This window comes from Antrostomus carolinensis, unplaced genomic scaffold (assembly GCF_000700745.2).
Source record: "Antrostomus carolinensis isolate BGI_N321 unplaced genomic scaffold, ASM70074v2 scaffold14072, whole genome shotgun sequence".
Lineage (NCBI taxonomy): Eukaryota > Metazoa > Chordata > Aves > Caprimulgiformes > Caprimulgidae > Antrostomus > Antrostomus carolinensis.
In genome coordinates this window covers 11,172-26,679 of record NW_010297693.1, presented here as the reverse complement: position 1 = coordinate 26,679, position 15,508 = coordinate 11,172, and the positions used below count along the sequence as shown (strand labels likewise).

Below are 15,508 nucleotides of genomic sequence, written 5' to 3'. Positions count from 1 at the left end.
AGCTATGGATGCTGTGCACCAAGCCTTGTAAATGTTGAACTCAACTAGTAGCTGGTGATTCCTTTCCCACAGTGTGAGAGGCTCCATTGTCTCTCTTGCTGAAGGATTTGCAGCTGAGCTTTGATTTCTGTGAATAAACTGGCCCTCTGACCACATCCACAGAGTATTTTGCAGGCAGACATGAGTTTGCTTAGGAGATGCTTCAAGGCCATCTGGTTGCAGATCAGCTCTAGCATAAAAGCTGAGGAACTGGTGCTGAGCTGGAGCACGTGCAGCTTTCTGAATGGCCAGGTATGGTAGGTCAGGCTCAGGGTCCTGCCCCAGCATCTATGGACTGTGCCTTCTGCAGAGCTTGGGCTGAATAGTACCAACAACGTCCTGGGGGGCATTCAGAAGAGTGGGACCAGCAGGTCCAGGGAGGTTCTCCTCCCCCTCTACTCTGCCCTGGTGAGGCCACATCTGGAGTGTTGTGTTCAGTTCTGGGCTCCCCAGTTCAAGAGGGACAGGGATCTTCTAGAGAGAGTCCAGCAGAGGCTACAAAGATGATGAAGGGGCTGGAGCATCTCCCATGTGAGGAGAGGCTGAGAGAGCTGGGACTGTTCAGCCTGGAGAAGAGAAGATTGAGAGGGGACCTTCTCAGTGTCTATAAATACCTGAAGTGAGAGGTCCAAATGGATGGGGCTCGGCTTTTTTCAGTGGTGCCCAGTGACAGGACAAGGGGCAATGGGCAAAAACTGGAACACCAGAAGTTCCAGACAAACCTAAGGAAAAACTTCTTCCCTGTGAGGGTGCTGGAGCCCTGGGACAGGCTGCCCAGAGAGGGTGTGGAGTCTCCATCTCTGGAGATGTTCAAACCCACCTGGACACCTTCATGTGCAACCTGCTGTAGAGAACCTGCTCTGGCAGGGGGGTTGGACTGGATGATCTCCTGAGGTCCCTTCTAACCCCAACGATTCTGTGATTAAGCTTATTTTTGTGTCTGTAGGGGCTGGGGTGGGACTGAATAGCCAAACCCAGAGCTTCTGCGTTGGTGGTGGGAATTATGATGTTGTCTTCAGTTGTGGCCTGTCTGGGTGCTCATTAAAAAGCCATTTGGTTGTAGTAGACCAGCTACATGAGCCGTAAGAAAAGTGTTGTTACACAAAGCTGAGGAACATCACCACTGGGAAGCTCTTTGGGGAAAAAGTTGTGAATGAGGCACGGCCGTTGCATGCTTTCATTAGGGCTTTGTTGGCCATGATGTATAGCAACATTGTTGGGTTCATAATTGATCTCCTTGATACAGGCAGGATTTGGTGAAGTCCATTAATCGGTTTTAAATGCTGTGAGTGGATAAACTGAAGAGTTGTCTGAGCCAGGAGATGCTCCACTGTGTTGTGACTGCTTGCAGGGACTTGCCTTGGGCTTCCCGAAGAGTGGTGGGGTCTCTCTTGGGTTTCCTTCAGACCCCTTTTCAGATTGATAGAAATCTAAATGTGTGTATATGCACCCAGATACATCTTTGGGTATAGATCCCACATGATGCCATGTAATTAAACCATCAGTTCACAGACAGCTCTTCAACGCTACGGAGGTTTCCCACCCAATTAGGCAAAATTACGTATGGGAGGAAGAAAAACATGTGGAGTTCTGCAGGGATGAGATGGTCAAAGAGATTTCCTCCCACCTGCCCTCCATTCCTTATGGAGAACTGTGGTGGGGAAGAGTGCATTTAAAACACCCAGCCAACAATTTAAGAGAGAGCCTTTCGTCCGCTCGCTGGAAACCTTACTGCAGCACCACTTGGGAATGGTTTCTACTGGAATTCATGACATATGTTAGTTGTTTATCTTAGTGGGATATGACTTAAAATGTCAGAATGTTTTGTGTTAAGCAACAACCGAATAAAACAAACAAAATAAAAACCCAGCTGTAATACTACGCTTTAAATTGGTGGATTCAAATATGTGGTATTGATAAAGTAAGCAATAGGGTGCAGCGGCGTATAGAAAATAAACCTTGTGAGTCCAGCCAGCGAGCCAAAAAAAGCCTTGAGATACTTGAATTAGAAATAGTAATGTTGTTTGTCAGCTCTGCTGTAAAGATCCAGCATTTGGAATCCAACCTAAATGCCTGAAGGAAGACAAAAAGCACATCATATTCTCATATTCTTCTTCCATAACCAGTGAGAGTGCGGAAAATGAAATATGATGGCCACAGGTTCTGGTGTGAACCCCAGGAACTTGGCTGGGACTGATTATGTGGGAGCGGAGTTAAGAAGGGTGGAGATTTATGTTGGATTGGTTTTTTGTGTTTTTGAGAAGGCAGTGCAATATTATTTTGCCAGCAACAGTGGCTCTGTAGTTAATTGGGAGCAGGATTTTGTCTCTGTTCATGAACACATTTGCACTGTGGTGTGCTTGCACCTACTCACTGGAGAATGGAGGGGGTTTTTAAAGCTTTCATGGTATCACTAGGCTGTCCTGGTACCTTGCCACCAAGCCCAACGTTGGTCTGGATGGGATTGAGGAGATAAATCAGCTTGGTTGTTCTTGATGTCCTATCAGGTGTTGGAAGTTCCTGTTGCAGTGAGTAAGACTCACTTAGAGAGCAGTGAGTAGTGATTTTCAGCAGAGCTCTGGCTGTTGGAGAAGCAGAGCTGAGATTGTGGAGTAATGCAGGGTGGAAGGGACCTCTGGATCCAGCCCTCTCCCCCAGAGCAGCACCAATACCATGACAGAGGTGACAACAGCAGAGGGAAAAGACTTCTCAAGATGGTCACTCTTCCAGCCTGGTTCTTCTATGACCCTGCACCTCATGCCAAAAAGCCCTTAAGAGGTACACAGGGCAGGTGGGTCTCTACACGCTCCAGCACAGGTCCACTCAAACAGCAGCTGTTGACCTACGAGTCCCACCATCCTTTTTAAGGTGGAAAAACCTGGTCAATGCATGAGAGCAATGACATTCATCCTACTCCTTCCCCTTCTCCAGCTGGGGCAGAGGGTGGTTGCTCAACAAGGTACTTTTACCTGGACCAGTGAAACAGGTTGTTGACTGATGGTCTCTTAGGTCCATCTCTTTTACTTGCACTTCAGTTCTGATCACCTTGAGCTGCAGTGACTAGAGCCTTTTTTTCCCCTTTCATATGATTAAAGATCAGGATAAAGCACATCACAACCTGCTGTTGCTGTTGGCCAGTATCTGTATTTTTGCATTTAATTGTCCTCCCATTCCCTTTGAGCTTGACCAAGTTATTCCCCGAGGTGAAGAGTTTAATTGTCAAACCAGGCAAAAATCTGAGTATTGGCAGAAGAAAAAAAACCATAATGGCAACAACAACAAAAAAAACCTGTTATGTGATGAGATCTTGCATCGTCTGAAGCTGTCTGAGGAAGAGAGTTCGTGGCTCTCGGGCATCTACGTGTCACTCCAGGGACTGGAGAGATGGGGCAGGGATGAGCTGTGACTTCTCTCCGTTTGTTTTTAGACCCATAGGCTTAAACTGGGGTCTGGTGTATGGGATCAGAGGGATAGGGAGGGAGCAGGCTACTGATCCATGGAGCTTCTGGAGCAGCATCTGATCATCTGGATGACACATGGATGTAGGCTTGTCCTTTGACAGATTGCTTAGAGGGGAAGAGCAGTGAGGCAGCAGAAAGCCACTCTCATACCTAACTCACCACAAGAGAAATGATTCTCAGCTTGATGCACAAGTTCTTCTCAGACCCTCTGGCCAAGCAGCATCGTGTCCCAGAAGTGTCAGGGGAGACCTCAGTGCAGGGTACTTCCCCCTGGAGACATGGAAATATGTGAAAAGTCCTTAAAGAAGATGAAGAATAGCCTCAAAAAGGGGATGTAGCCAAGGGAGTGCCTCAAAAGAGTACAAGATGAGCTGCAAACTCTTCTTGATCTCTCGGGCTGGAGGAGACTGGCTTTGAACATTAAGACAGTTTGATTCAGCAAAGGGGTGGGGTATCAGAAGAAGTGTCAGCTATAAATTGGCTCTGGAGCAGCCCCGGGGACTTTGCAGCCTGTAACTCCAGAATATGACAGGGCTACCACTAAGCAAAGACTCCTGATACGTAGGGCTTGTGTTTCTACACAGAGTTTAAGTGAAGTGAAGGTAGAGCTGGAATGTCCTCCAGAGCCTTGGTACTGCGGTGGGAGGAAGATGCCGTTGGATGAAGGACAAGGAGGGAACGCTGGTTTATGGGATGCCATCCTGGAGCATCTCAATTTACGATGTGACCAGAAAAAAGACTACTAAGAGTGACTGTGTTTGTTCACACATGGATTTTGAAGAGTTTAAAATGAAATTGAAGCAAAAGCAGAGAGAGGAAGCAACAAGGGTGGCTGAGGACCCTGAATGGCTCTGGACTCTGCTGTATGTACCAATATATCAACTTCATGATCTGAAGTGTCCCATCCTTTCTGTTTCATCCTTTCCCCACTTTGTACCACGAGCTCCCCGTTCTGTTATGTAATATATTCACTATATTCTGATTTATTGACATTAGCACTAGCCTTGTACCGGGGACATCGCATCCCTAACTTAGATTCAGCCATCCTGCCTGTAAGTGCAGGCAGCATCTTTCCTCCACACTTAGCAGAAGACCTCCCTTCCTCATCCCACCCCACTAAAGAACACGCTGGCAAGGCATGGCAGAAGTTTTGAGTAGCACATGATGTGTTTTACTTCTGGGATATTTTCCTAGATCTATAATGTGTTGTATTTTCTAAATACTCTGGAGTAATAACACCAAAGCTGCTCTTCAAGATCTGTTGATCTCTGGAATTGGTGAAGAAGCACTTTATTTTTCAGAGAAGGGAAAAAAAAATTGGTCATGTTTGGGTATTTGTATCACTGACTGATAGTTCAGGAAGGTCCAAGAAGCTTTCATCTGGATAGACCAAATTTCCTGAAAATGTTGAAAACATATTGGTTCCAAACCTCCCCCGAAACCACATGTTCTAGATTAAGCATGTGTTTGGGAGCTAACATCCTTCTTTTCCCCAGCTCCACCATCGTCTGGAATTAATAACATTGTGCTTAAAAATATTTGAAAAGCCTTAACGTATCTCGTGCTCGTGTGAGTGAAGTAAATGTCATTACACCAGTTCTGTAAGTGACACAACTGAGTTTCAGGGGTTTGACTAAAGTGAAGTTTTTTTAGAACTTATTCGTTGGGACGACTGACATCAAAGAAGGCAGCAGATTCTTCATCGCTGGAAACCTCAAGTAACACTTGATCTTTTCTTTCTATATCCCCCCACCTTTAATATTGGTCAAATATATATGGAGGGGTTGATGGGAGACTTGGTAGCTTTAATACTTGATCATCATAATGGTTCCTTCTGGTCTTAATGTCTATGAAAGTTGATGGGATGGGTTAATTCCTGCTTTGCCCCTCTTTTTTAGGAGGGCTCAAGTGGCAGAGAACTTCCTTCCTGGAGAGGTGGAAGCTTTCCCAGCTGGAGGGAGCTTTCTATGAGAGATAGAAACAGCCCGAGTTGTTGGGTTGGGTGGTAACCTGAAGGTTAGAAGGACTTGAGTCCTGGGACACTCATCTGTTGCACCATAGGACCTGGTTGTCATGCTCAGCTTCTGTTTCTTCTCTTCCCTTTGTGCATTGTGTTGATTGAGAATCCAGCATCCTTGGAAAAAAAAAATCCTTCATGTAAATAGGGAGTAACTTCATTTTGGCCACCACCCTTAGATGTTTCAGTAAATCCATTAACAATGTTAGCCCAACTGATGTCCAGGAGCTCCTTTCAAGTTCTGTTAGCTATCTATTCTCCAGAAGTTACTGGTGGATTTGGGCAGTACTCAGAGCTTTGTCTGAGCTTTAGCAAGTGGTCTGTTTGTTAAACCAGATGGTTAGCAGGGTTTGGAAAAAAATACACAAATTTCCATAGCTGTTGAGAACAGTGATCATTAAACAAAATATTCTTCTTCCAACTACAGCCAGAAGCTCGTACTTCAAAGGAAAAACTGCATCATTTTTTTTTAGTGCACAAAGACAATGTAGTTTTTAAAATGTGCACATTAGATAAGTTCATAAAGCTCCTACTTCTGTTTTCATCTTCAAAATTAGATGTTCATCTTGAAAGTAGCTGTGGGCTTAATGACTTAGTGATGTCACCTTATGCTTATTTTATGAATTGAGTGAGAAGTGATGTGGCTTTTCTGGAAGATGCTAACATCTCATTAATCATCAAGATTTTGTCTCTGATTGTGTTTGTAACCTGGGACGAGGAGAACTTCTCAGTGCCTCCATCTTCTCATCTCTCAGAGGTAATGATGGTAATATGGAGATGGCTCAGTCCTATTATCTGGTCTTTTATGTATCTCCCAAACCAGAGCCCTGCTTGGGTAGGAAGGGTGATGATACACCTGAGTAATTTAGTGCTAGGAAAATGGAAACGAGATGCCTTAATAATCTGAGGGGCAAGCAGTGAATGCTGAAGAGGGGCTGGGTCAGGCTGTAGAGGACACGGTGGTTGCTGCAGTCTACCTTTCCAAAAGTGGTTGAACACCTTGAAGACATCAGTAGATGTCTTTGTTCTGAAATGGATGTGGATGCTGCTAGAATATGATAGTGGCACTCGTTGACTTTGTTCTGCTCTTTGGCACCAGAGAATTTGAGAAGGTTCCACAGCCTTCCTAGGTGCTTGTCCTTTGTTTGACTGATTTCTATAACAGTCAACCTTTTCTAGGTTTTATATCAAATAAGCATCATTACAAAGATCTGTTCCCATCTATAAAACCAGTTTGAACTGTTTTGCAGGAATTTCAACTATTTCTTGTTAATCCACACACATAACTAATAAGTGAACTCCTGCACGAAAGCAGGAGCTTTTTCATATCCTATTTATATCAGCATATGTCCTAAAGAAGTTTGTGATATTTTTGTATTTATAGTAAATCACAGCAGCGTGTAGCGTGCAGAAAGAGAAATCAGAGAGGAAAAAAGTAAACTCTATTAATCTTTGTGAGAGAAAACATGTCATATGCAATATCCTCGAGTTGCATCACCATCTGGTTTTTTTTGGGTTGGTTTTTTTTTTCTGAAGCCTTTGGAAATGATCCAGCAGATGCTAGGGCTGCAGGAGCTGGGGGCTAGAACCTGCTCCCTGAAGCATGGTTAGATGTCTTCTGCTGCTTGCTGGGCCACAGCTGCGGTTTTACACAACAAAAAACTCATTTATCACGGAAATATTTCCTTTAGCTTAAGTGAGAAGCTTGCATCTGAACTGGCTCGTTGCTAAAAGCCGTGGCCATGGTGCTTCTGCTAGAAGTGGTTTGGCATTGCTCGGAGCCTTCCTTCCCCTTGCAGATGCCCAGCTGGATGTCTCTGCAGGCAGAAGGCTTCCAGGGTGGCTGTTTTCTTATCACAAAGAGCTGTATTTTCTTGCTTGTAACCTTTCCCTTGAAGTTTACCACTCTGGCTGGTGTTACATCCCCTCCTTTTCTGTTATCATACCCTTTTATTTTCCCAACAGATGTGGAAAATAAGCTTTTGGAGAAGTCTAGGTCTCGAGAGCTGTTCAAAGCCAGGGGCTTCCCCTGTTGTTGCTACTCCAACACCTTTGCTGGGGAAATCCCATCCTGTGATGGAGAACTCAGCGGGCAGATGATAGAGCTGGCCTGAGTTATGACATCAGGAGCTGGTGGGCTTTTCCTACAGGAAATCCAGTGAGAGAGATTATAAATTTCAGAAGCAGATGAGGTAGCTGGCTTCAGCGTTTCCAGTCACAGGAGCAGCCTGCTTCATGGCCGAGTACTCATGGCTTTATGTAATAGAGTAACCTCACCACTTCCCAAAGGGACTGGTCAGAGATTTTTAAGCAGTGACCTGTGATGCTGGAGGGCTTGCTCAGCCCTTCCAAACCTCTACCCCTCCTTCTAAAGGTTAGAAGAAGCCTTCTCATTCCCAGCTTAATTATCTTTGGGAGTAATTCACACACGTGAGGATGTGCCAGTGCTGTCCTTTAAACCCCAATAGGTCTCCTCTCTCCGTGCCCATCACCAGAGCCTTTCCCAGCGATGATCTCATCCCTTTCCCAGTGTTGATGGCTCTGCTTGTCCACTTCTGAAGGTGAGCAGCCCCATCGCATCCGCCTGACCTCCCCAGGAGCCCTTCTGTGAAACTGGTCTCATTTGAATTCATCTTTCTGTATGTAGATGATAAGGATTGACTTCATTACTCCCAGGATTTTCACCCCCACCTACTCAGTGGCATCAGTATTGTCCCAACACCCACAAACGTCCTCTGCAGCTCCAGCTGAGGAGCTCCACCATTCAGCAGAAATCCTTATTATTTCCCATGTATATGTAATTTATAGGACTGTGCATTTTGTATGACTGAATCTCATTCCATGCTTCTTATCCTTCAAAGCCACCCAGCCTGTCCTCTCTGATATCCTGGTCCTCTTCAGTATTAACAGTTCTCATCAGCTTTCCTTCCTCTGTAAAGTGAAGCTGAAATGTGGGGTTGAGTAGAGCTGGCAGCTCCTGCGAGGAGGGATTAGAGCATAAGCATAAATTTAATTTCAGATGAAAGGTAGGAAATGTAGGAGATGGACTTCCCTGGGTCTGGGCTCTGGTTTGACCATGAACACGAGCAGGCAACATGTGGAAAGGAGGTGGGAGGTAGGTGGTGGGGTTGGTAGGAAGAAGTACAAAAGTCAACTGCAAATGGAGAAGAATAGCAAAGCTGGGGTGGCTGTCAGGTTTAACGCCAGCAGCCAAGACCACGAGCTCCATCTCTGGTACGATCATAGCAGATCCTCAAAGGAGTTCATGAGGGACAGAGGTGATGCCAGAAAAATGTAGAAACCAAACGCAAAGTTCTTTTCATAAAGAAGGGAAAAGAGGTGCTGGGGAAGAGCTGACTGGTGGGGTTGCTCTCAGATCCCAGTGGGACTGGAATAAATCCTCAGATGTGCCGCAGTGAAGCCCCTGGAAGCAGAGATGAGAGCAGTAGCAGACAACGTTGATCAGTGGAAAATTCTTCAAGTCAAACCAGTTCCCCTCTACAAGAAGATGGCAGGTCTTGTGGACTCCAGTCTAGCAGCTATCCTGTCACTTGATTTTTTATAAGGCTTTTGATATTACAGAATCCCAGAATGGTAGGGGTTGGAAGGGACCTCAGGAGGTTGTAGAGGAACATAGTGTACATGCCTATAATCTGCATCTTGGAGCGAAAAAAAAAGTGTCTTTTCATAGACCTTCCTTGGAGTCAAGTCATCTAATGGCCTCCGTGAAACTGGGCTAAATAAATGAGTAAAAGGCTTGGAGATAGGGAGCCTCTCGGCAGGAGGAGTGGGATATGCTGAGGTGGGGTTAACGGTGTAGGAGAAGACTAGTAAAGGCTGATGCCTAACTTGTAGGTATTTAACCTGCTCTGTCAGTTAACAGGTAACCAGTGAGTCGTGTGTTCAACCACTGCAGGGTTTAACCAGCTTTATTGGGGAAATATTGGGGTGAAAAGCATGGCAGAAAGGATTTCTTTTTTTTTATCTCCTCTCGGGACAACGTGGATCAAGTGAAGTTTTCCAGCCTTGTGTCTCAGCACCTTTCATACTGAGGGGAACATAGATCTGGTGTTTTGGTGGCACTCTGCTTCTCAAACTCAGACTACATTGAGAAAGAGCCGATGAGTTTACCATTTTGAGGAGAAAACAAGGAAAATTCTGTCTTCTGCTGTATCAGATGCACCTTATGGCTCCGTGCAACAATTAAACGATCTACCTCCTGTTGGGAGACGGAACAGATGCAAACCCCAGAGAGACTCAGAAGCTCCCAGGGCTAATAATATTGTGTGTGTGTTGGGTTTTTTTTTTCTCATGTCAGAAGTATTTTTGTGTTTGTCGAAAGATCCACTTGCACAGCCCGTAACATCTCTCTCTGCCGTGCCTGGAACAGATGCGCGTGTTGTAATATAGACTGTGAACATTGACATCGCATGTGGTTCTCATTCCTCCCATTCATCTTTGAAGCTAATTGGTTCCATCCATCTCCAATGTGTTTGGCTCGCCGCAGCTATTTGTACTTTCACTCTGGTTCTAGCACTAATGGTGTGATATATATAACATGAAATAAACTCTCGTGACTCCGAGGGCTGCAGAGACACATAACGCAGCGCTCGCCTTTCGCTTGCTGTGTTGGGTGGGGGGTTATCTATCTATCTAACTATTTATTTATTTATTTATTTTAAATGGCACCACCCCCTCCCCCACCAGATATTTATTTTTTTCTCTTCACTAGCTGGAGCTCAGAAAATGCAAAAAAAAAAAAGTAGTTTATCAGTGTTTCCCCAAACATAAAAGGTTTTGCAGATCATCTACTGGTGGTGGACCTACTGGTTGGCTTCAGTGTTGGTTCCTACCAAGATATCAGGACTGGCTTTGTTAGAAACCTACGTTTTGTCCTGTCTACATCTTTTAATAATGTGAATTTATGGATGTGTAAAATTAAAAAAAAAAAATAATTAAAAAAAGTAAATTAGCAGCAATAATAAATTGGATAATAGCATAATTTTCCCATGACCCAACAGCATAATGCAGGTGAATTAATATTCCTGTTGAGAAGACATCAGGGAGTTACTGGGTATTTCTCTGGTCCTCCTCTCATCTTCCCTCCTGGGAATGTGACACTCCTGCACTAACAGGTGATTTGTCTTTCCCTCCCAGTCCTGACTGGAAGCCACCTCGTTACCTTCCATTCATTACAAGTGTGTCTCAGTTAAAGGTGATGTCAGTCTTCCATGTGTGTTTAAACCCAGATTTTAGAGGGATTTTTCACTGATGAACAGCGAGGGAATATTGGGGGATTTTTGCAGCTTATTCCCCTTTGTGATTAATTTTTCAGGAAGCAATGGGACATGTTTCACACTTCTTCTGCTCAAAAAGTCATGTAGTTTCTCAGCTTCGCTGTAAATATTTTCACTTCTTGCTAGGGAGGCTTGAATTCCATTGTTTGAGTAATCCAGGTCATACTAATTCTTTGCTTTTGGAGGGTTTTTTTAGTATTTTATTATTAATTTTAAACAACTTGACTCACAAGTATTTGGATTTCTGTTCTCAGCTGGGGGTGTGGAGTCATGCTAACTTTCTTCTAACCTGTCCTGATCAGGACATAAAGTGTGTCAGCTGTAAATGTTGAACTTGGCTATTTCAAGCAAACAGAGAAAATTCATGTACAGCTGCACGGACCAGAAACGCGTCCCTTGTCCTCTTGAAAAATAATCTGCTGTGTAGGGAGTGTCATTTTAAGTGGTTTTTGTTGACTCTCAGGATTTCTGCTGTCTGGAGGTTTGACGTGCTGTGACTTCAGGGGTCACATACAGCAAATCAACTCCGAGGAGTGTTCAGTAGAACTGGAACTAAACTGGTGTCTGAGGGTAAAGCTCTGGCTCAGGGTTGAAGAGCATCTCTCACCTGAGCTTTGCCGTTGGCCTCAAGCAGGTGGTTTAACTCATCTTTGCAATAAGAGGGAGAGGTGCCCACCAAAACTGCATCCTACCAGCCATGGGTTGCTAGTTTGAGAGAAGGTAAAGCAGATCTGGGGGCCAGTAAAATCGTTAAACCTTCACAGCAGTAAGAAACCAGAGAACTCTGCTTTGGCTTACTGGTTTTGTTGCCAGTTTTGTTCCAGCTCTGGAGAGGCTCGCTCCAGGTCGGTGGGTGTTGGTGGCAGTGGGGATTTTCTAAGATGAAATGATCACTGAATTTCACTAGTCATCTTCTTTTTTTTTTTTCTTTGTAGGTCCAAGTTCAGTTAAAAACAAGAAAAAGGGTAAGTTTGAGTTTAATTTAATTTTCCTTTCTGTTCCTGTGTTACCTGGCTATGAATTCTCTTTAGCCAACACGAAGGAAAAGCCAACGACAGGTTCCCTCCCTGGGAAGGGCAGGGATCAGCGTGGTGCATGGTCCCACCACACAACCCACGGGTTGCTCTCCTGCTCCTGCATTGCCGTGGTAGGATGGCACAACCAGAGCAGGAGGAGCATCCTCATTAAAGCCTTCATTAAAAGTTAATTACATCATATAGAAGTAATTCTGAAGATGCTGGACTTAAATATGAGAAATGCAGAAATCACGTGCAGCCTGGGAAGCTCAGCTCATCGTGGGGCTCGTGCAGGCATTACATCCTTCCTGGGGAAGGACTTGTCATAAGGGCAGTTAATGACAAAACAAGGGGAAATGGGTTTAAGCTGAAAGAGGGGAGGTTTAGATGAGATATTAGGAAGAAGTTCTTCACTGTGAGGGTGGTCAGACACTGGAACAGGTTGCCCAGAGAAGCTGTGGCTGCTCCTCCCTGGAAGTGTTCTCGGCCAGGTTGGATGAGGCTTTGAGCAACCTGGTCTAGTGGAAGGTGTCCCTGCTGCTGGCAGGGGGGTTGGAACTGGATGAGCTTTAAGGTCCTTTCCAACCCAAATCATTCTATGATTCTATGATTGACATGGCCAAGCCTGTGCAGCAAAGCCCTGGCAGATGCATTATCACCTCTCTGCTTCCTACCTGTTGCACCTATATTGTGTATATTGAATTTATTGAATTAACAGGCCGGTTAGCTGGTGAGCACTTTGCTGTGTCCCTCAAGAGACCTTCCCACATGTGCTGGTACATGGTCTGGCCTCCAGCCCCTCGTCATGACCTGCAGCAGCAAGAGCAGCTGAGCTTTTTGTGTCTGTGCTGCTTTAATAACACATCAAATCGCTTTTAATCCTCGGATACAGACGCCAAATTTATAGCTGAGAGATTAAGACAGTTAGGAGACTTAGTTTATGTTTACTCTCAAAAGCAGCATAAAATTTTATGTTGGAGAAGTTTGTCCTAACGAAACTCAGAAGCCCTAAACCCGTGTTAAATCAGCCCAACTAATAACAACCGATGTCTGTGGTACTTGGAGCAGTTCTGGAGTAGCAGGGGGATCTCGTGGAGCTGTGTTACAGACAGCTGGAGCGCTGTATAAAATAGTTTAATTTTATGGTATTGTCACATTTAATTATTTTATTTTTTTTTCGAGTTAGAGCTTATTGTTTGGCAAACGATGATGAAGGAAAACTTACTGGTTGTGCCTGCTTTGAGTTTTGGAGCCTGCTTAGTGCAAGTGGGTACAGACGGAGACTTGGCACGCTGGGATTTGGGAGCTAGAGACCCTCCCTGGAGAGTGGCTGGGGTCCCCTCAGTTAGAAGATGAATCAAGAGCTTTCTACTGACTGAAAATCTATATATATTTTTTTTTTTTGCCTTGTGATTTTAATAAGTGAGGTTCCGTTAATGCAGAAAAGTAGTTGAAGTAACTTGAAGGGAGCGGGAATGCACAGAAAATAAGTGTCCCTGTGCGGCGTCAGAATGATGTGCAATTGTTTTACTGCTGAACTAGCAGCTCGTTTAGTAGCAGACCAGATTTCTGAGACAGATGAGTTAAAGCAGCTGTAATGTCTGTCCCTCTTGGGAAGGAAAGCAAGGAGTGACAGCAGCAGGATGCTTGACTTACTGCCTGTGATCCTTCCTTTGGATGGCCTAGATCAGAGGGGATGCGAAGGAGAAGAATTTATTCAGTGTGCTTTAGGGTTTGATTCAAGGTGATCATTTCCAAAGCATGTCATTATCCTGAGGAGAAGGAGGAGGAATTGCTGGATTAGAGGAAGGCTGGCTTGTTGGCAGCTCAGATTTGAAGGCATGGCTACTAATCCAAGCAGAAATACTGCTGTGAAGCATTGTCCCCATTTTTTATAGCACCCCAACGTTCCTTTAATCACCCGTGCTTACCTTAACTTTGTTTTCTGCACATTGAAACTCAACTGCACAGACTTCCACGTGCCCTTGGTGGTGGCTAGTGGCCAGCTACAGGTTTCCACTTCTGTGCTAACTAAAAGAGATGGGTTTTTCCTTACAGCTTTGTTCCATGACAAAGGTGGATGTTTAGCAGAGAAACCAGTACATAAATGTACTCAGAAACCATGCCAATAACCATGATTTCCTGTCCTAACTGCCATCTAAAAAGGTGTTTAACGCTGTCCTACAGTGGACTTTGTTTCAGCAGTTGAAGCCGTTTTACTAAGTTATACTAAAGCTCTTTGGGCTGAAAGCTGTTGCAAAGTTGCATTTTCAAAGCACCATCAAAAGAATGTGATTTTGGGGGATCTGGAAAACCAGGACAGCTCAGGTCAGGCTTTCCCTGCAGACCTTAGTTCAGCCCACCGGGTAGATCCCTGGTAAGAGTCTTGACTTCCATGGTTGTGCTGGTTCTCTTCCTGGGAAGACATGATGAGTTGTGTTTGAGGATTGTGGCAATTCTTCACTGCTTTTGTCTTCCTGATTGGGTTGGTCCTTCCCTTACCCCTCCATCCAAAGCCCCAAATATAATCATGTTAAGGCATTGTAGCATCTAACTCCTTCGTGCACATGAAGTCCATCCTCATGGCATAGTGAAGAGTGGGGCTTTGTGGAGATGCCTCCTGCATCGCCAGCCTCCAGGGCTGGTGGAGAAAGCTGAAGTTCAGCTCTGAACTGCCCTCTGGAGGCACCTCTCCATCTATCAATGTACAGCAGGTAGAAAATATTGCATCTGTTTTCCATCAAAAAACAGAAAACTGAGAAACTGCAGAGGGGTTCATCTTGACTTTTAACACCTGCTTCTGCCCTGCCAGCAGCGTTGTCCTCGCGGCATGGAGCCAAGAGACCTCCACCCCACCCTGGCTGGTTGGGTGCTCCTCCTTGTCCCTGCTCTTCAGCCAGCAATGAGCCATTCCCAGTCTTTTGCTTTCCTCGTTCCCAAGCTTTTCCTGTAGGTAAAAGACCACCCCATGCTCAGTGTGTGGAGAAGCTAACGTTTGACTTTCTATTTTTCAGGTAAAAAGGCTGGTCCTCCAGGGCCCAACGGTCCCCAAGGGCCACCAGGTCCTCCTGGGCCGCAGGGACCCCCTGGTATTCCCGGCATCCCAGGGATTCCCGGCACAACCGTCATGGGACCACCCGGCCCTCCTGGCCCACCGGGTCCTCAGGGACCACCCGGACTGCAGGGCCCCTCAGGTAACCAACTGGTCTGTCCCCAGAGCCCTGGCACGATGGGGGGGACACAGGGGATGCCACAGTGGCACCACTGTTCTGCAGATAAATACAATAACTCCAGGTTTCCATCTGAGGACAGCACAAGGTCCAAACGCGATGGTGTAGTGTCCTTGTGTAGAACTTGGGTGTTCCTGAGCTCATCCTTGCACCCACGGTGGGACAAGAGGAGCAGAAGAGGAGCCCAGCAGTGGCAGTGGTTTAGGGTGCGATGTCACAGCCAGGTGGTACCTGTCAGAGGAGGATGCAGAGAAGGAGCAGCAAAGACCTGCAGAGCCTCGGGTGCTTTTAAGTGTCCCACTGAAGTCTGCTGGTGACCAATTTTTGTGTGTGCAGACTGGCTGTGAGGTGGCCAAGAAGGCCAAGGGCATCCTGGCCTGGATCAGCACCAGTGTGGCCAGGAGGACCAGGGAAGTTCTCTTTCCCCTGCACTGGGCACTGGTGAGGC

The 15,508-nt window shown here is 45.6% G+C and overlaps 1 protein-coding gene across 1 annotated transcript in view; it reads left to right on the top strand.

Annotated features, from left to right (window-relative positions):
- Positions 1-8,559: 8,559 nt before the first annotated feature.
- EDA (ectodysplasin A) overlaps positions 8,560-15,508 on the top strand; it is a 14,585-nt gene continuing 7,636 nt past the window's right edge. Inside the window, exons 1-3 of the mRNA XM_029083556.1 lie at positions 8,560-8,632; positions 11,750-11,779; positions 14,845-15,024. Coding sequence (XP_028939389.1) covers positions 8,560-8,632; positions 11,750-11,779; positions 14,845-15,024 — 283 coding nt within the window. The remainder of the gene's footprint in view (positions 8,633-11,749; positions 11,780-14,844; positions 15,025-15,508) is intronic.